Consider the following 20,615-nt stretch of genomic DNA (forward strand, 5'->3'; position numbering starts at 1 on the left):
CTAGATCTTTATTGAGCCAGGAGAGAGAGGTACCTAACAGTTGTCTAGTCATGGCATTCCTCAAAGGGTAGGAAGAAGGCGCTCAGATGGGATCCTCATGTGTTTCAAGTCTCAAATGTCACATGTATTATCCTGAAAATTTAGAGAGGATCACCCACCAAATAACATCCACACCCATACTTTACAGTTAGAATTCTGCTGAACATTCCTAAAGATGCAAACTCTAAGGGATTTATACTTGGCTGTCAGCAAATGACCCCAGCCCACCCATGTCCTAGCAAGGACCTAACATGTCTTCAAACTGCAACATAAAATGAATTAGAGAAAGCCCATTTTCTGTAAGTTTATATAGATTGCTGTGGGATGGTCTGTATGTCAAATTGCTCTGATTGGTCAATAAATAAAACACTGATTGGCCAGTGGCCAGGCAGGAAGTAGGTGGGACGAGGAGAGAGGAGAATTCTGGGAAGCAGAAGGCTGAGGCAGGGAGACACTGCAGCCGCCGCCATGACCAGCAGCATGTGAAGACGCCGGTAAGCCACCAGCCACGTGGCAAGGAATAGATTTATAGAAATGGACTAATTAAGCAATAAGAACAGTTAGCAAAAGCTGCACGGCATACAGTTTGTAAGCAATATAAGTCTCTTTTTCTTGTTTTTTACTGGCTGACAGATTTGTCTGACTGTGCAAGCAGATCCAGCTACATTTTTTTAAAGATTTTTTTTTTCGAGACAGGGTTTCTCTGTGTAGCTTTACACCTTTCCTGGAACTCACTCTGTAGGCCAGGCTGGCCTCGAACTCACAGAGATCCACCTGGCTCTGCCTCTCAAGTACTGGGATTAAAGGCATGCACCACCAGCATTAAATCCTAACTTTTCCTTTATAACGCGTGTTCTTTTTCTAAGTCAGTGTTGTTACACCTTATCTGAAGTTCAAGTTTTTGGAGAAGGCTATTTTCTCATTCTGGGGAAAAAAAAAAGCCGTATCCTCCTCCAATTTTTTCAATCTCCATTTTATGTAACAGAACGATCCTACTTTTCTTTACCATCTGAAGATGTGTTGCTAATGATGGGGATACACACTGAGAAGTGAGTCATTTGACAATTTCATTACTGTGCTAATATCATGGCGTGCACATACACTAACTTAGATTTTGAAGGTTAATCACCTGAGTGGCCTCTCAACACAGTTAACAAGCTCCATACACATGAGATGCTTGAGGCTGCAGCTGACACAGCAGAGCACACTGTCTTACAGTGAGCTTTCTAAATAGTAAAACTAAAGTCACAACAGAAGTATAGTTACAGTAAATACAGTAAATGCAGTAAGAGCTGCTTATCTTTGTTACTGTTACTGGGCTGGGGATGTAGTTCAGTAGTAGAGCTTAGCATACCTGAGACCATGGGCTCCATCCCCAGCACCCCCAAAAGTAAACATTAAGGCTACACCTAACTGCATACAGTAACTCTTACAAAGCTGGCAGATTAGACTGTTAACATCAGCAACCCTTTGAACTAGGATGTAACAATCATTACAAGGTTACAAGGGATGACATCCCTAATAGGAATTTTTCAGTTCCTATTAGGACCACCTTCACATATGTGGTTTGTCCTCCATCATTAGTGTCTGGCAAATGACTACAGACTAGCCTGATCTCTAGTAGCTTAAGCCACTAACAGATGATGTAAAATGAACAGACCAGGCAAGCTGGCCGCTGCTGTAACTGCCTCCACTGGCATGTTCCTTCTCATACACACCTGTTCTTGTACACAGTTCATAAACTGCTTGGTTTAGTGTTCTAAAAGACTCATTTCCTTTCTTTCTTTTTTCTTTTCCTCTTCTTTTTTCGCCCTGCTTTAAAAGTAGTGTAAATCCACAGTCAAGAACCTGGAACTCTCAGTCAAAAGCCTCTAAGAAGAAACACCATCTTAACAGTCCCTCTCGGCTACCTGCATTGTACATCAGTTGACCTTTTGCATGGGCTGTCTCTGGACCTCCTCCCCGGTTCCAAAGCTTGACTAAATCGTAGCGAAGAGAGTGCATCACTCTTGCACCACATACAAACAGCTACAGAGATCACCTGACAATGTGTGTGCGTGAGAAACCATGAATCGGATTCTCATCGTGGGATATGCGAATTTAAAAGACAACTAGACTAAACCCAAACACAAGGATCTCTGCCACTCTACTACTGATGGACGGGACTTGGAAGTGCACAGCAAAGTAGCAGAACGGGTGCGCAGAGAGGGACGACCTTGACACAGATGCATCGGGCTTCTCCGCCCCAGAGAGGTGTCCCAGTTTTCAACAACTAAGTGCAAACTGATAATACAACCAGAGATCACAGGACGTCTTCGCGAGGCACAGGAGAGATCAACGCGCAGTAACAACGCCAGCAGGTGCCCCAATCAAGCACGGACCCCGGCTTTTCCAGGGGGACTGGTGGGCGCAGACACAGGCGGGGCTCGCCTCCTGCTCCGGTTCCCCTCATCAAAAGGGGACGAAGGCGGGAAGCGCGGCGGGCCCTTGCAACCCGCGTTCCGAGTTCGTCAAAGTTTAGAGCGGCGGCTGCACCCCACGCTAAGATCGGGACCGACCACCCCTCCCAGTCCAAGAGCGCCCCAAGAGAAGCGCGACTCCGGTGTGGCTTGGTGTGGCTTCCCGAGCGCGCGCCCGCATTCCAGACATCCGCTCCGCTATGCCCTGGAGGCAGCAGGAGGATGCCGACCCCCGCGGCCCCGCTCGGTCCTCCTCGGCCCCGCTCGGCACTGTTCGGCACCCCTCGGCCCCGCTCGGCTCCCCTCCCCTCAGCTCCTCTCCCACGCCCTACTCACCTGGAGAGTGGGAGGCTCCGCTCTCCGCACGCTGAGTCCGCGACGCGGGCGCTGGGAGCCTAGCGCAAAGCGATCCGGGTGGGCTCCCCAGCCGCGCGCCCCTCGGCCGCTCTTTGTGTCTGGCGGCCCGCCGCGCTCCCCTGGGCTCCCAAGGCCTCCGGGCGCCGCCCCCTCGCTCTCGCGGGGCCTCCCCAGGGAAGGGGAGGGGCTGTATCAGGGGGCGGGGCATGGAGGGGCGGGGCGAGGAAGCAGGCGGAGCTGGACCAGGGGCCTAGCTGGTCAGGAAGAAGAGGATACAGTGTTAATAAAGCTAGGCTCTGGGAGATGGGGTGTCATAAAATCCAAGTTACCCAAGTCCTTTCGAGTGGAGAATTCCACTGAGTGAAAGGCAGCCAGGGACATGTAAAAAGCCTATACCATACTCTGATCAGCCATACTTTGGCTCTTTTGATATGTCATCACTTGTCCCACCTAGTGAAGGACATGACAGCTATGTACACCCTGTACAGATGAACATGACAGCTATGCACACCCTGTGGCAGTGGTGTGGCTGTGGGACATAGAGCCAGGGCCCTGATTCCCTCTAGATGGTGATATGAGGTTCCTAATTGTGCTGTGCCATAGTTGCTACTGTAAAGAATGTGTTTTATTGGGACTGAGGAGATGGTTCGGTGCATAAAGGCCCTTGCCTTGCAAGCCTGATGACCTGAGTTCAATCCCAGAGCCCATGCAAAGGTGATAGGAGGTGCTGGAGAGATGGCTCAGCAGTGAGGAACACAGACTGATCAACTCCCAGCACCCACATGGCAGCTCACAACCATCCGTAACTCCAGTTCCAGGGGATCCAACGCCCTCTTCTGGGCTCCTCAGGCACCAGGTGTGCATGTGGTGCATAGACATGCATGCAGGCAAAACACTCATACACATAAATTTAAAAAAAATAGAGGTAGTAGGAGAGAATCGACTCCACAGAGCTTTCCTCTGACTACACACACACACACACACACACTCATACACACACACACACACACACACACACACACACACACACACATTAAGGTACATGCCCCTCTGGACACACACACATATCAGCATCATGCACACACACATTCACACAATAATAGCATTTTAAAATATTTTAAAAGACTATACATTCCCTATCTCCTTACACTCTGGGTTTTTCATGTACTTGGTATTAGCAATAAACTTGGTATTAGTAAGAATCACCATGCCATTTAATGAACGTTGGAGTTTATTCTACCCAGTTATATATTTCTAGCATCTTCACTTTCTTCATTTGTGAAGTGGAGATGTGAAAAAGACCCTTTGCAGGGAAATGAACTAAATCCATTCAAGTCAGCAACCAAAGTTAGCCATCACAGCAGTGGCTCCTAGCCAGACAGAAACAGGCTATGTTGCTCAATTTTCGCCAACTACAGCAAACACTTGAGATAAGAAACTTGTAAAGAAAACTGGGTTTGTTTGGTCTTTCAATTTTAGAGCTTTGAGTCCATGATCATCCATCTTTCCTGCTTGTGGCAAGTCACACCACATCAAAGCTGGGATGTAAGGGGGCTGGAGAGGGAGGGGAATGGCGGGGTAGGGAGGCAGAGTCCCTTCAGGGGCACCTCCTCAATGACCAGAGGATTTAGTCCTAGACCTCACTTCCTAAAGGGTCTGTTGCTTTAGCAGCACACAGACTAGAACCAAGCTGGCAGTATGTGGGAAACATACCCCCTCCAAACTCTCATTTGAAAGGAATCCCTCCACTTGACAATTTAAAACTGACAATACCAGTGCCTGAACCTTCTCCTGGAGACTCTTAAGATTTCCTCAGGAAAGAACCCGAGTCAGTCTTGTCTCGCTTTCTTATACTCTTTGGTCCAATCCACACATCCCAGCAGCATCTCATCCCGGTGGGCCTTCTTTTTGTGAGCATTTTATTAGTTTGATTTTTAAAAGTTATTTGATCAATTTAGTCAGTGTGCATGGTGGGGGTGGGCACATGTGCTTCGTGGAGGGAGGGCAGCATCCTTGTGCAGCAAGTGCTTTTACCAGCTAAACTGTCCCCCAGGCCCCAGAAGGTAGTATCTTTACTTCCCATCTCCTTTTGAACACAAACGGTGGAACACACGCCCCCAAGTCGTCACTAAAGGAATGGCATTTGGACCAGGTTCTGGGACTGCCTGATTTCCCACATAAAGAAAGTTGCTTTTCCAGATAGAGAGACACATTCTACCTTTGCCCTGCAAATCTTTTTGACAGGCCGATTACACTCAACCTTCCCAACAAGAAAAGTTGCATTGTCATGGGACAAAATATGATCTCCTTTCATTGTGGACATAATGTATCATTTTTGAGCCAAGGAGCTAGGAAACAAGGCTTCTGCCCTAGAGTCTATGGGTTCAGCAGCCCACGCTGGCACCTTATCTATTTTCAGCAGCTCAGCAAATGCTGAGCAACAGGGAGGCTCACCGTCCCATTCTGGCTGACTCCCATTCATTTAAAAATTATCAGTTGTCTGTGTAATGGTCACAGCTCTTTCATTTCACACTGTTGTTTCGGGAGTAATTCAGTAAACCCTTGAACTGATATCACCATTTTCTTTTCTTCTGTCTTTTTATTTAATTTTAATTAATTCATTAACTTATTTATTTTGGCGCTGAGCAGGAGCTTGCTAAGCATTTCTAACTGATCTGCATTTCCAGTTTTAACATTATATTCTCAAAGTATGATAAAATGAGAAGAATTTCTTTTTGATCCTTGGACTACATCTTCTTCTTTGATTCTTTGTATTTTGTCTTCTTGTTCCTGCCTGAACCAGAGGAGGAAATGGTAGGACCACTGCAAAGGCTCATGGTGTTCTTGAGCAATCTGTCCTTTTTAGAAATCTCTCTTTTTTTTTTCACCACTTGATATGAGTGCCCTTTGGTTTGGGTGTCGGGGATTGAATCCAAGGCTATGTGCATGTTAGGTCTATGCTCTACCAATGAGCTTCACTCACAGTCTATAATGACCTTATGACTTCCCGCCTACATTTTTTCCTCCTCCTTCCTCTATCCTTCTCTTCCTCCCTCTCTCCCTTTATCACTGAGCTACATCCGCACCCAGCCCGCTTGCCCAGGATTTCTAATATCAGTTGGCTTGTACTGTGTGATTTCTTTCCTCCTACCTCATTCCTCTTCTCCTCCTTTTATGAGACATGGTCTTTCTCTGAGTATCAGGCTGGGCTGGAACTTGGCAATCCTCCTGTCTTAACCTTCCAAATATCAGAATTATAGATGCATGCCACCACACTCTACTTCTTTCTTTCTTTTCCTTTTGGGTGGTCTAGTAGCTGGAGGATGTGGCAGATTGGCTAAGATGCTGCCTTAGTCCAGTTTTGTTTTGTTTTTTTTACTGTAAAAATACTTGCAGTTGAGTAATTATAAAGAGAGGAGTTTAATTGAGCTCACAGTTCTGAAGGCTGATGATCTAAGGCTAGGTAGCCCCGACCAGGGTTGGCCATGCTTTATCACATACTTGGTGTCAAACTACTCCTATTTTTATGGTTAAAAAAAGAATGTGTAGGTGAAATTAGCCAGCTGTACTCAGTTTAATGATCCCAATTTTGTTGGCAACATCCAAAGCATCATAATCAGAAGCTAGCAGAGCATACGCCTTCTTCTCTTCATCATGCCCTCTCAGGATATTGACTTTGGAAACATGGATGTAGCGGAGTTTCTTCACAGCCTGTTTGATCTGGAGCTTGTTGCCTTCACATGCACAGTGAACACAGATGTTTTGTCATCTATCTTCTGGCACTGTGCTCAGGGGGAGCTTGATTTTGGCCCAGTGGTCAAGCCTGTCAAATACCCTTGAGAGGGTATTTGGGCGGCGTCTGGAGCCACAGGGTCTTGAGCCTCCGGAGGTGAGCGACCCGTGGATCCTCTTCTCGTGGTTGTGGATGCCTTTCCGCATGCCTACTTGACTTTGAGTTCCTTCACTTTGGCTTCTGGCTCGGGAGGGGCAAGAACTTCCTTCCTCACTTTCAGCGCCATCTTAGTGAAAAGGGTTTCTGACCTCAACCTCCTCTTGCAAGACCTAAGCAGGAACCCACAAGAACTCTATCACCATCTTTTGAGGGCAGTGGCCCCAGTGATCTAACCACCTTAGGTCCTTCCTTTTTTTTTTTTTTTTTTTTTTTTCTTTTTTTTTTTTTTTTTTTTTTTTTTTTTGCTATTCCAAAATGCTTTGTTTTCACTTGGTCCCGAGACTTGGAGGGGCTCCAGAGCGGTTAACAAAGCTGCCTAGAGGTTTGGGTGAAGGTCCTGAGGCTGGCTGGTGCAGAGCAGAGGAGGGAGCCCCATGAAAAGTGAGGCCTCCTAGTCATGCTTGAGAGTGAGCCTCTCGAAGAGGTACTCGCCCAGAGATGGCGGGGGGCACACCAGTCTGTGCTGGCTGCGGCCCAGCCACCCTGCGGAGGTTGGTCAGGTGGTTGCTCATCTTCTTGATGAGCTTCACGTCCTCATCCAGGAAGTGGTTTTCCAGGAAGTCACAGAGGTGAGGATCTGTGCGAGCAGAAGCCAGGGCATGAAGATCCAAGAGGGCCTGGTTCAGGCTCTTCTCCAGGACCAAGGTAGCTTCCATGGCCTCCTGGGATTTACCCCACTCATCTTGAGATGGCTTCTGCACGTCCTGGAATAGTGCGCGGCCTCCGCGTTCGTTCTGCATCTTGAGCAGGCGCTCGGCGCCCTCGCGCTTCTCCTCGGCCAATTCGCGGAAGAAGTGACCTTCACCCTCCAGAGCTACGTCATCCTGGTCAAAATAGTAGCCCAAAGAGAGGTAGGTAGGTGTAGGAGGCCCGCAGGTGCAAGTTGACCAGGCGGTTCTCGGCAGCCTCCACTTCGGTGGAATAGTTCTGACGGACCTGGGAGCTCATGGCTGATGCGCAGTATGGAGCTAACCGCGGAGAGACGGTGCTGGTTGGTCCTGGGGGCCGACAGCGGCGAGGAGATGGTCCCGGAGGCTACGACTGGAGACACTGGGAGGCGGCTGGACGCTAACAAAGGGAGGCCCCGGGTCTGCTCCATCCAAACACTGTTGAAGCAAGACACAGACTCGGGATCTCCGGGCGCTAGGTCCTTCCTTTTTAAAAATTATTTTTGGTTTTGTTGTTTGTTTTTTAACATGAACTTTGCTATATGCTGGACTGAGACTTGGAATCCTCTAGCCTCAGCTATTTAAATGCTGGGAATTCAAGCATGGAACTCTATATGCAGCCTACCACCTCTAAATACCGCTGAATGGTAACCAAACCTTTGGCCTATAAAGCCTTGGAACAACCCATGTCCTAACTGTGGTAGAAGGGCACTTCTCACAAGAAAATGATAGGATTAACTTAGGTTTGATAAGTGACAATCTCAGTTTCTCTCTACCAGGGAGGGCTGGGCCAGCCCCAAGAGGCCATACTCAAACTTTAGAGACAAACTGCCTCCAAACAATCGCAGGCTTATTTTGTCCAGTTCAGAGTATATTAGAGTGCACGTTATTTGTCTATTTGCCAAAGTATAGGAGTGGGATTAAGCATCCACAGATTGGAAAGTAAAGTAGGGATGTAGCTCAGTTGGTAGAGTGCTTGTGTAGCATGCACAAAACTCTGGGTTTAACTCCCAACAATGCATAAGCCAGGCGTGGGGACTCGTGCCTATAATCTCAGCACTTGGGAGGTGGAGACAGGAGGACCAGAAGTTAAAAGTCACCCTGGCTACACAAAAAGTTTAAGGCCAACCTGGGACACCAGGTAGGATAGCAGAGAGAGTACAGAGACAGATAATTAACACTAAAGACCTTTTGAGAAAGTCATATGGAAACTTAGTACAGTAGAAACACCCTACGATACATACACATAAATATATAAAAAGAGATTAAATAGAGTTACCCTGTAACAGGGAGAATAGACACCACAGGCCAGCAAACAAAAACCCAGTGCCAAGAATCAGCTACCTCTTTTGGAGTTGTTAGCCAGTAGAGTCCCATAGACCTCCAACATTACAGGCTGTTATCACTGCTGTTGGTAACCCTGCAGAACTTGATGGTAATTAATACCTTGTTGCTGAAGACATTGCATCCCTGAGTCATAGAACATGAAAAAAAAATATATCAAGCTTCACTGGCTTGCTTTCCCAGTGCTAGAAGATGCTATGCATACTACTGGAGGAGAAAAGAAATCATCAGTCTTACCCAGCTGTGAGTCCTGCAAGTTATAGTCGTGACATATAATGACATATAATAATAACATGTAAAGACATGCCCACTGGTGAAATAGACACACAAACGTTATAGGAGCTACCAACACTTTCTGGTTGGATTTAAGGCCTGAACCACAAGATATCTGGCACAACTATCAGGGTTAAGAACCTGTGGCAGGCTGCAGAGATGGCTCAGAGGTTAGGCGCACTGACTGTTCTTCCAGAGGTCCTGAGTTCAGTTCCCAGCACCCACATGGTGGCTCACAGCCATCTGCGATGAGATCTGGCACCCTCTTCTGTATACATAATAAATAAATCTTTTTTTTTTTAAAAAAAAAAAAGAACCTGTGGCAAGACAGATCATAGGACCTAGGTGACAACCCACTACTCTTTTTTGAGACAGGGTTTCTTTGTATAGCTCTGGCTGTCCTGGAACTCTCTCTGTAGACCAGGCTGGCCTTGAACTTGCAGAGATCAGTCTGTCTCTGCCTCCCGAGTGCCCAGCAAACCCACTACTATTAACCAAGTCATGGTTTATTTCTATACCCATAGACTAGTGAATCTCTCCACCATATCAGAAGAGTTTCTTGAAAGCAGGTGGCAACAAACAGAGACCCACAACTGGTCAAGGCGCAGAGAATAAGAGGCATTGGAGTGAGCAGTCCTACATGGGACATCTATCATATCTGCTCCTCCCAAGGCTCAGGGATCTTTGCAGCAGAGGAACAGAGAGCCAAAGGCCGCAGGTGGCTATAAGGAAACGGTGCTTTCTGGACACAACAGGTAACTGCACATATGAGCTCAAGCCAGACAAAACCTGAGCATGAAGTAGGGAGGTGGTCCAAGCCCTGCTCCTGTTGAGGAGTTATTGGCAATCGATAGCTACTGGGAGAGAGAGTCTGTTTTCTTAAAGGGTGTGGCCCCTAGTGAGTTGACCATGCTCTAGGAGATGACCCCACACCCAAGAGTATTTGGGTAGCACAAATTGGAATTGATGGGTTAAAAAAAAAAAAAAGACCAGAAGTTGGGTGGGCAGGGAAGTATGGGGTGGATCTGGGAAGAGCTGAGGGGAGAGGGAGCGAATATGATAAAAGTATTGTGTATGAAATTCTCAAAGAATTAATTAAACACCATTTAGAAATAAATGAAAGAATCAATAAATAATGCACTAACACATTTTTGTTAGTATTTTTTCTGGTTTGTTTGTCTGCTTTGAAACCATGTCTCCTTATGTAATCTACTCTGGCCATTAACTCCTGATTCCGCTCTGCTTCCCAGGCTGTGTGCCACCACACTTGGTTAATACAGAGCCTTTATTCAGAATGACCGTAAAAAGAAGAAAATGAAGACTGAGGGCAATGAATCATCTCCAACACAACTGTATGAGAATATTCAGGTCTCTTACCTTAAGCTTCATATTCATTAAATGGATTTCCCTTAGGTTTCTAAATCCATCTGCTCCGGTGTCTCTCTCACGCAGCAGTTGTCCTGAATCAATCACACAACTCAAACCATCTGCACAACTGAGTTCTCTTCAGATATGAGAATTGTTCTGCACACTTCCAAAGGCCAGTCGGAGAGTCTGAACCTGGCTGGTAGAGCCACATGAGCCAAATAATGAAGATAGGGAAGGGAATGTTGGGTTCATAATGCCAGTGATAAATTTCTCAGGAAAACTGGTCAGGAAGTAACCAGATATTATATTTTAGCTGGGAAACTAGCCAGAAAGGTAGTTATACCTGGCTTATAAGAACACACATGGGAGGCTAGAGAGTTGTCTCAGTGGTTAAAAATGCATATTCTTCTTTCAGAGGATCCAAGTTTGGTTCTTGGCACTCATATGGGGCAGCTCACGACCACCTATAACTCCAGTTCTAAGGAATCTGATGCCTGGCTGCATCTCTTTCCCCATGGTTTTTAATGAGTCTGCATTTAAGACAATGGAAGCCAACTGCACTAACCTCAAGGACATCACAGCCCTGTGGGTCTCCTCCTCCAGGAAAATTTGGCATTGATGATTCAGGAGAGTGTACTGTGGTGGTATTGTGTTCCCCAAAATATTGTGTACTCTAATAAATTTATCTGGGGTCAGAGAACAGACAGCCACTAGATACAAAGGCTAGAAAATGGTGGCACACACACATTTAATCCTAGCATTCCAGAGATAGAAATCCCTCTGGATCTCTGTGAGTTCAAGGCCACATTGGAAATAGCCAAGCATGGTGACACACACCTTTAATCCCAGAAAGCCAGCCTTTAATCCCAGGGAGTGGTGGTAGAAAGCAAAAGATATATAAGGCGTGAGGACCAGAAACTAGAAGATTTTGGCTGGTTAAGCATTCAGGCTTTTGAGCAGTAATTCAGCTGAGACCCATTCTGGATGAGGACTCAGAGGCCTCCAGTCTGAGGAGACAAGACCAGCTGAGGAATTGGCAAGGTGAGATAGCTGTGGCTTGTTCTGTCTCTCTGATCTACCAGCCTTGACCCCGATAACTGGCCTCGGGTTTGACTTTATTAATAAGAACTTTTAAGATTTCTGCTACAGTGTACTTCATGCTGAAGTCAAGCTTCCCTTCCATTGACTTGAGTCTGTCCATCTATCAGGTTGTATTCAGATCTGCCCACATAAAAAATTATTACATTCATTCATTTATTCATTCGTGTGTGTGTGTGTGTGTGTGTGTGTGTGAGAGAGAGAGAGAGAGAGAGAGAGAGAGAGAGAGAGAGAGAGAGAGAGAGAGAGAGAGAGAGAGCACATGTACCACAACATATGTGTAGAGGTCAGAGGAAAATTAAGGGGAATGCCAATTCTCCCCTTCCACTCTGTGGGTCCCAAGGGTTGAACTCAGGACTTCAGGCTTGGTTGACAAGCACCTTCACGAGATGAGCCATCTCACTAGCCCCAGCTCTGCCCATTTTTAAAAAGACACCCTGAGCACCCACAGCATCCTGTCCATTGAGTAAACTATCCTACTCTGCTTTGTCTTGTTCCGTTAAGTCCTATATGGCTAAGGTCCTGCTGTTAGGCTCCACTTTTTCCAACTAGATTGAAAGCCTCCACCATGAGAAGTAACGTGTTTTTTTGTTTTTTTTTTTTTTTGCCACATCTCCCACAGCACCTCGCAGGAAGCCTGATAAACAGTCAGGCTCTATGTTTAATTAAGTCTGTGATAATTTATATGTGCTCTGGCAATGATTTCAATGACTATAGCTTGGAAAAACAGTTTCCACAAAACAGATGTTCTTCTTCTCATGAAATTTCCATCACCATGTGATATGTGGAGTCAAGACATGCCAGCAACCCTCAGAGAGTTTTGCTTTGAGAAACAGCCACAGATCCTGCTTTTATTTGGTTTGGTTTTGTTTGTTTTTGGTTTTTCGAGACAAGGTTTTCCCCATGTAGTTTTGGTGCCTGTTCTGGATCTCTCTCACTCTGTAAATCAGGCTGGCCTTGAACTCACAGAGATCCTCCTGGCTCTGCCTCCCGAGCGCTGGGACTAAAGGTGTTCGCCACTGCCACCCGGCGGTTTTTGCAGTGCTGTTAGTTCACACTCATCTTCTATAGTTAAATTAAATAGGACAATCAGAACTGTGTTCTTTAAAACATAGAACTTTATTATTTAAAAGAAAGATTGGCCAGGTATGGTGGCTCACAGCTTCAGTCTCAGCACCCAGGAGGCAGAGGCAGGTGGATCTCTGTGAGTGTAAGGTGGGATTGATCTACATAGTGAGTTCCATGACAGCCAGGGCTACATAACAGACCTGGAATGTTCCTCAATTTGAGTTTGTCTGACGTTATCTGATGCTTAGACTAGTATTAAAAATGGGCCTGTCTCATCACATCGTATCAGCTAGTATCCAAAAATCCACTAGATTGCTTGGAGACAACGTTTCACTTTGTTGCCTAGACTGGTCTTACACAGGTGAGTTTGAACAGGGCTGCTTCTGTGCACTGCTGCATCTGACTACATGGTGTTATTGGTGGTGCTAATCTTGACTGATCGGTTCTCTTGCTTCAGGTGTTGACTGCCAGGTTTCTCCTCCATGATAGAGTCTCAAGTTCCCTTTCCATATTCTATTCTTTGCTAGCAAGTTACAAATCCAGCCCACACTCTAGGAGAGGATTAAATTCCATCTCCTGGAGGGGGAATTATTTACATGTATTATTTAGTATTCTTTATAAGGAAGACCTCTCTCTTATTCCCCATTCATTTATTTTTTAATCATTTCTTTATGTCAGCATATACTTACTTTAGACTCTTGATTAGAATCAAAGGCTGTTATTTCACAGTGCAAATTATTTCAGCTTTAGCCACAGGGACTCATTCCCTCATTTTTTCACTTTAGGAGGGCGTTTCCTCAATGTTTGGCACTGTCCAGTGTTCTAAGCGCCTCATATTTTCCTTGTCTTAGTACTAGCCTAGCATCAGGCCATGTCTTTAAAAGGCCTTGATTTTCTTCATTGGAGAATCAGGTTTAGAAACAAAGATCTGAGTGTGTTTATTGAGATTGCAATTATCTGCCTACCAACTTAACTACACACTAACTATATACATTATATGTTAAATAAACGTACTCATACCAAGGCCTCCAATTTAAATGTGATACCATGGGCTTTAATTAGTAATTACTTGCAAAATTTATTTTAGTGTGTAAATCAGTGGCTCTCATTGTGTTTTTACACACATATCATTTTACCATTCCTATTCAATATCTCTTTACTTGAGCGTGTCTCTTCCTCTTCTTCCTACTGTTCATCTTTCCTGCAAGTAATCCACCTTCCCTCACATCATATGTAAATATATTTAAATGCAGATTCTGCATGAGAGTAAACATATGCTATTTTTCCCCTATCACCCTTTTTTAACCACTGAGCTATCTCTCCAGCTCATTGTCCTTTCTTTTATGCTCTCCCTATTCCTTCAGGTTCCATCCTCTCCCCCACCACAGCAGCCCTTCTATTTCCACGTCCTACATATATTATTAAAATTAAATCTAAGTTCCACATATGTGACAAAACCTATTTGTCTGAGTCTGGCTTATTTTGCCTAACATGATGATTTATAGCTGCATCCACTTCTCAGCATTTAGGCTGGCTCCATCTTTGATTCCCAGGAAAAGAACTTCAATAAACAGGGATGCACAAGTATTTCTGGTTTTCACTGACTTTGATCCCTTTGGATATATACCCAGGGATGGTAGAGAACAATAGTTCTTAGGTTTTTTTTTTTCTTTGAGACAGGGTATCACCTGGGACTTGCTGTGTAGACCAGGGTGGCCTCTGCCACCCAAGTGTTGGGATTACAGGTGTACAGCACCATATCTAGCTTTGTGTTTAGATTCTTGAGGAACCTCCAGGCTGATTGCCATAGAGGCTTTGCCCATTTAAATTCCTGCCAACAGTGTAGAGGTCTACATGCACTTATGTTTTCTTTTCTTCTTCCCTTTCTTTTAAAATATCAATTTGTTTACCTTTATTTATTTTAATTTTTGAGACAGGGTCTCATGTAGCACAAGCTGGCCTTAAATTTACTATAAAACCAAGGATGGCACTGAACTCTTGAACCTCCAAACTTCCACTTCCACCATGCCTGGCTTTGCTTTTTTTTTTTTTTTTTTTTAAATGCAATTCTAACTACAATGAAATGTAGTCCTTACTGACATTCTCCTGACAGCTAAGGATGTTGGACTCCCCCCGCCCCCCGTATATTTACTGGCCATTATTCTTCTTTTGAAAGCTATTCAATTCATTTCCTCATTTATTGCTTGGATTATTTTGCTGTGGATATCATTCTATATAAATAAAACACCGATGGCCAGTGACCAGACAGGAAGTATAGGCGGGACAAGGAGAGAGGAGAATTGGGGAAACAGGAAGAAGGGGAGAGATACTGCAGCCACCGCCAGGACAAGCAGCATGTAAAGACGCCAGTAAGTCACCAGCCACGTGGCAAGGTATAGATTTATAGAAATGGGTTAATTTAAGATAAAAGAACAGTTAGCAAGAAGCCTGCCACGGCCATACAGTTTATAAGTAATATAAGTGTCTGAGTGATTTTTTTATACGTGGATTGTGGGACTGCGGGGCTTGGTGGAAGCTGGAGAGAAGCTCTCCAGCAACATTATTTTATTTTTTTAGTTCCCCATATAGAAATGATTCCACTGTCAGGTGCATAGCAAGGAAAAAAAATGCTTCCATCTTGAGAGCTGTTTCTTCACCTGGATGTCTGCCTTCTTCAGTTTCATGCATTTCCATTTGTCAATTGTATGTGTGCACATGCTAGCATGCACACACACACACACACACACACACACACACACACACACACACACCACACACTTGAGGAAACCCGAGGAAGTCCTCAAGTGTCCGGCTCTATCACCCTCCACGTTATTCTCTTGAGACAGGGTCACTCACTGCATGTGAGCTCACTCTTTCATCGAGGCTGGCTAGCCAATGATCACCTGTCTCTGTTCCAAGGCTGGAGTTACAGGCACTGTTGTGAAAATTCCTCCCCTGGTGAGACAGAAACAGCATCTACATCCTTCTCATAAGGTCTCAACAAGAAGATTCTGCCAAAGTTCACCCTGGGGCACCACAGAGTTTAGTGAGTTTACTTACAGAGCATGGAAGAGGGGTAACTGGGAGGAGTCTGAGTGGCCCCCAAAGCGGCCACACTTCATTCAGTGTGGATGATGGCTTCCCCACAGCCACATAGATGGATTCCCATTTCAGTTAACTTTCTCAAGCTTATATACCCTAGCATCTCCCAAGAGGCTAAGGACACTTGCATCAAGGGTAGATCACATACAAATATCTGGGATCAGTAACTGGAATCTTGGATGAGGGTTCAGTGATCCTCCCCATCCCCTCCTATGAGGAAATGTCAACAGTCGACAAGTCTGATCATGATGTACTCTTGCAAACATAGGCCGCTAATCTAATGAAGACGGGAGTTGTTCTGCTTGGAGGACCATAATCTATAATAGGAACATGCAGCCATGCCCAGCTTTTATGTAGGCTCTGGGGATTGGAACGCTGATCCTTGCTTTTGTACAGTAAGATCTCTTACCCACTAAGCCATCTCTCTAGCTAGCTCTACATTTGTCAGCTCTTGCCATGTATGTTTTAGAGCAGCAAGTCTTTTGAAGAAGTCTCTGTCTTTACCTTGAAGTGACTTTTGTATTCTTCTAGTAGTTCCAACATTCCAAGCCTTACATGAAAGGTTTTAGATGCATTTTAACCTGGTTTTGTTGATGGTGGGAGTTACAGATCTAGCTTTGTTCTTTGCAGCTATCCAGGTTTCTCGGCATCATTTGTTGAAGGACTGTCCTTTTTCCAAAACATGTTTTGGGCACATCTGTCAAAAATCAGGTGTCTGTGGCTATGTGGATCTATTTCTTGGTCCCATATCCTATTCTGCTGGTCTATGTATCTGTTTCTGGCTGCCTCCATGCAGTTTCTGTTAATCTGACTCTAATATAATTTGAAATCAGGTATTGTGGCAGCTTTGGCATTTCTGTTTAATATTGCTTTAGCTATTTGGAGTCTTGTTCACTACCTTGTGACTTAGAGGGTTTTTTCCTAGTTCTGTGAAGAATGTCATTGGACTTTTGATAGGGATTGAAGTGAATCTGTAGATCATTTAGTATTGTAGCCATTTTCACAACGTTAATTTTGCTGATCCATGGCACAGGGGTCTTCTCACTCTCTAGCAGGCATGTTCAGCCTTTTAACATTGCAACGTGACATTGCCATCTATGAAGTTCATGTTCAAGACCCTACCAATGAACTAAGAAATAGACACACACACACACACACACACACACACACACACAACACACGTTTTAAGTAAGTTTACAGATTTGTGTTGGGCCATATTCATAATTACCCTGACACAGCAAATACCTTAACTGCTGAGTCACCTCTCTAACCCTTCAAAGGAATTTTCTACATGAAGTAAATAATCGAATTACTTGTCCTTAAATCTAGTTTGTGCTGAACTACATTTATTGATATGTTGAGCTATCCCTGAAATGAAGCCAAGTTGGTTACAGTGTAAGATCTTTTTAATTCTCTTTGCAACTAATTTGAGTATTTTTGTCTACTTTCATCATAGAAATTGGCCTCTAGGTTTTTTGTTTGTTTTTTGTTTCCTGCTGTGTTCTTCTGTGGCGGTCAGTGAGTTGGCATTCATTGAGTCTGTCTGTATTTCTGTTCTTGTCTGGTTTGTATTTTTGCTCTTTATAGCAGTTTGTTTCTCCTATCTGAATGGTGCTGTGGATTGAGCCATTAAGAATAAAAACTGCTGTAGCTGGGCGGTGGTGGTGCACACCTTTAACCCCAGCACTCGGGAGACAGAGGCAGGTGGATCTCTGGTCTACAGAGAGAATTCCAGGAAAGCCAGGGCTACACAGAGAAACCCTGTCTTGGAAAGAAGAAAAGAAAGAAAAGAATAAGCTGTTGGGGCTGGAGCGATGGCTGCTCTTCCAGGGGACCTGAGTTTGATTCCCAGCACCCACACGGTGGCTCACAAGTGTTCACTCCCATTCCAGAGGATCTGATGTTTTCTTCTGGCTTCTGCTGGGACCAGGCATGCACATGGTACACAGGCATACATGCAGGCACAACATCCATACACATAAAAGTAAAAAGAGAAACAAACAAACAAACAAAAAAGGACTGTTCCCTTTGAAGATAAAACAGGAGCTAACTAAAGCAACAGATGCATAAGTCACAAAACAGAAATAAAAGAAACAGGGCAAAGCAAGCGAAAGTAGAGTGTGCTGTAAAGTCAACCATTACTTAAGATAAAGGTTGCTGTTGTAAATGAAAGAAGCCAAAGAGGGGACAGAGGACGGCGTCAAGGAAGGGACATGAACAGTTACATAAAGAAAAGTAAAAAGATGGGGAGTGGAGACCAGTGTTCCCGAGAGGGATGGACAAAAAAGCATGGGAGGTTTTAAATCCCAAGATGAAGTGTTGGAGAAATTTCTCTCTTGGTCTTCTAAATTTGTTTCTTGGGGGGGGGGCAGTGGGGAGGGAATCTATCAGACGGCAACTCAAGCTGCCATCCCTTCAGGGGTCACTTCTCTGTATCAGGAGCCTCTGCTGGCCACTCAGCTTTGCAGTGCGCAGGCCAGGTAGGTTCTCCCAGCCTCCTCTGACTCCACTTGCGCATCCTAGGGCGGCTCATATGATGAACAGAGGGTGTCTCCCCAGAGCACTGGGAATGGGAAGCAAATACAGCTCTGAAATCCATACAGAAGGACCAGTTTTTGTGCTTTTAGAGCCCATTCAGCATTAAACACCCTCCTGGGGGACGAGGCTGCAGAAGGACATGCACATGCCTCTTAACGAACTCCCACTACATACACAAACCCTCCCATAGATCCATAAAACAGTTTCACTGAACACACAGCCCTGCACCCTTAGCCACATTAGAACTGCTCCTCCCATTGGCTACCCAAAACTTCACTATGCATACTATTATCACACACACACACACACTCACACAGCCCTTTTCTCCACTGTCCATGTGGCCTTGTTACACACACACAGCACTTTTCTCCATTGTCCACATGGCCTTGTTTTACACACACACACACACACACAGTACTTTTCCTGAAATGTTGTTGATGATAGCTTTCTTTACCCTCTTTGGGCCTCCTATCACAGCCTGTTTCTGAAGGTCCATCCAACCTATGCAAATTTGAGTCCACCATCTCTCATGCAGATCCCACTCCTCACGAAGGCTGACATTACCTCTTTGGAGATGGTGACCTCCTCCTGGCTGCTGAAGACTCCATGCACTGGTGCTGGGCTAAATTCATTCTCTCTTCCTTCTCTGCCCCCAAAAAATGTTTTGATTCTTTTTTATATCAGCTTAGAAGTTAGGACCCGAATAGAGTAGCTTGTTTGACCTTTGCCATTCATCTGTACAGTACCTGCTCTCTATGTACCAGGATATCCAGTCAACACTTTGAACTAGGTTGGTAGATACAGATGTCAAAGCAAACCAGTCCTTGGAGTTCTCAAAGCAGCTGCTAAGAGCATGTTTTTCCCCAGAACTCCTCCACACCTTGTAAGAATGAGTTGAGAAAGGAAATGATGTAAGGGCAAGGGAACTGATGTGAACTTTTCAGTGCTGGGGGTGCCCAGGACCACACACATGCTAAGTACTCCCTCCACCATGATCTGTAACCCACTCTGCTCCAGCCCTAGTTCCTTGAAGTGTCTAATCTGTGAGCCCCCTTCTTGAGCCGAGTGTGTAGTCTCATGGTGGAACTCGGGGTTGGGGAACAGGTATGCCTCCCCTGTAAAGCGTAAGGGGGCTGTGGCAGGGGCATGAAAGACAGTAGACAAGGTGGGTGGGATGCACCTTAATTCTGATAATGAGACAAGGACATGAGACACTTGTGGCCATGCCGTGCCCTTCCCAGACCCACTTTTGAGGCCCAGTGATGGGAAGGCAGCCCCCGTGTGCAACAGGAAGGTAACAACTGATGCCCACAGCTGTCTAGAGAGGGCAGCCCACACCATCAGTAGGCTATCGGAGGCTGTGGCGCTAACTTAGGACAGGGGCAGGCTTAATCCTCTCCGACCTGCTCCTACCAACCAGGAGGGGATGAGTGTGCAGAAAAAGACGAAACCATCCACTCTTCATCCCTCCAAGGTGATGGCCTCGAAGGCCCGACTAGACTGAGAAGGCCCACTGCTGCAGGAGAGTGGGCCAATCTTTTGTGCCGGGCCCTTCAGATTTCTGAATTGTTTCTTTGACGAAAGTGATCACAGAGTTTTCCAGGAACAAGCAGAAAACTAGTTTTTACCTTTTTTTTTTTTTTCTTGGAAGAAGGCTCCCCCCAAGTAGATACTAAAGGAATAGTAGGTACAGAACAGAGATGGCTGGATTTTCTTTGCCTCTGGTCACTTCCAGATGCCCAGCTGTGAAACACTCATTGTTCTCTGCTTCCTGTGTGTGGACAGTATGATGACTAGCTGCCTCCTACTGTCATACCTTCCCTCACATGATGGACATGGCCTGAAACTAAAGTTGAAAACTGCCCTTCATCCAGGTGAGGACTTTGTGCTAGCATCTGTGACTAAATTCATTAAGTTGATGATCTCATCTGTAAGGTGAGGCTGACTTTCCGGGGTGTGTGTGCAAGTCAATGACATCTTCTTTTGTCCACTGGGAAAAAAGCACATTCAGGAAATCTGAAAAAGCTCTTGAAAACTTTAGGTACGAAAGTAGTGTTGTGTGTGTGTGTGTGTGTGTGTGTGTGTGTGTGTGTAGGGGGGTTATAAAGACAAGACAAAGTTGAAGAAACATCTCAAAAAGTTAATAACAGACATGGAAAAACAAGAGCAAAATGAAGTGTGGCAGGTTGTAGAGAGGGGGTCTAACATCTGAACAGTAGTAGTTCCATTAAAAAAAATCCCCACAATACCCAAGGTAGTAGGGAGGTATTTAAAATAAGCAATAGGGGCTGGAGAGATGGCTCAGTGGTTAAGAACACTGGCTGCTCTTACAAAATCTGGGTTCAGCTC

General features: G+C 45.2%; 2 protein-coding genes across 2 annotated transcripts in view; both read right to left on the reverse strand.

Annotated features, from left to right (window-relative positions):
- Ninl (ninein like) overlaps nucleotides 1–2,960 on the reverse strand; it is a 79,907-nt gene extending 76,947 nt beyond the window's left edge. The window contains exon 1 of the mRNA XM_028893421.2: nucleotides 2,835–2,960. The gene's annotated coding sequence lies outside the window, so the exon portion shown is untranslated. The remainder of the gene's footprint in view (nucleotides 1–2,834) is intronic.
- A 4,137-nt stretch (nucleotides 2,961–7,097) lies between these two features.
- Nucleotides 7,098–7,799, reverse strand: LOC114709548 (ferritin light chain 1-like). The gene is given in 3 exon segments (XM_028893434.2): nucleotides 7,098–7,246; nucleotides 7,248–7,664; nucleotides 7,666–7,799. Coding segments are annotated over 3 exon segments (555 nt in total). The 5' UTR covers nucleotides 7,756–7,799; the 3' UTR covers nucleotides 7,098–7,198.
- Between the last annotated feature and the right edge of the window lie 12,816 nt (nucleotides 7,800–20,615).

This window comes from Peromyscus leucopus, chromosome 4, assembly GCF_004664715.2.
Source record: "Peromyscus leucopus breed LL Stock chromosome 4, UCI_PerLeu_2.1, whole genome shotgun sequence".
Taxonomy (NCBI): Eukaryota; Metazoa; Chordata; class Mammalia; order Rodentia; family Cricetidae; genus Peromyscus; species Peromyscus leucopus.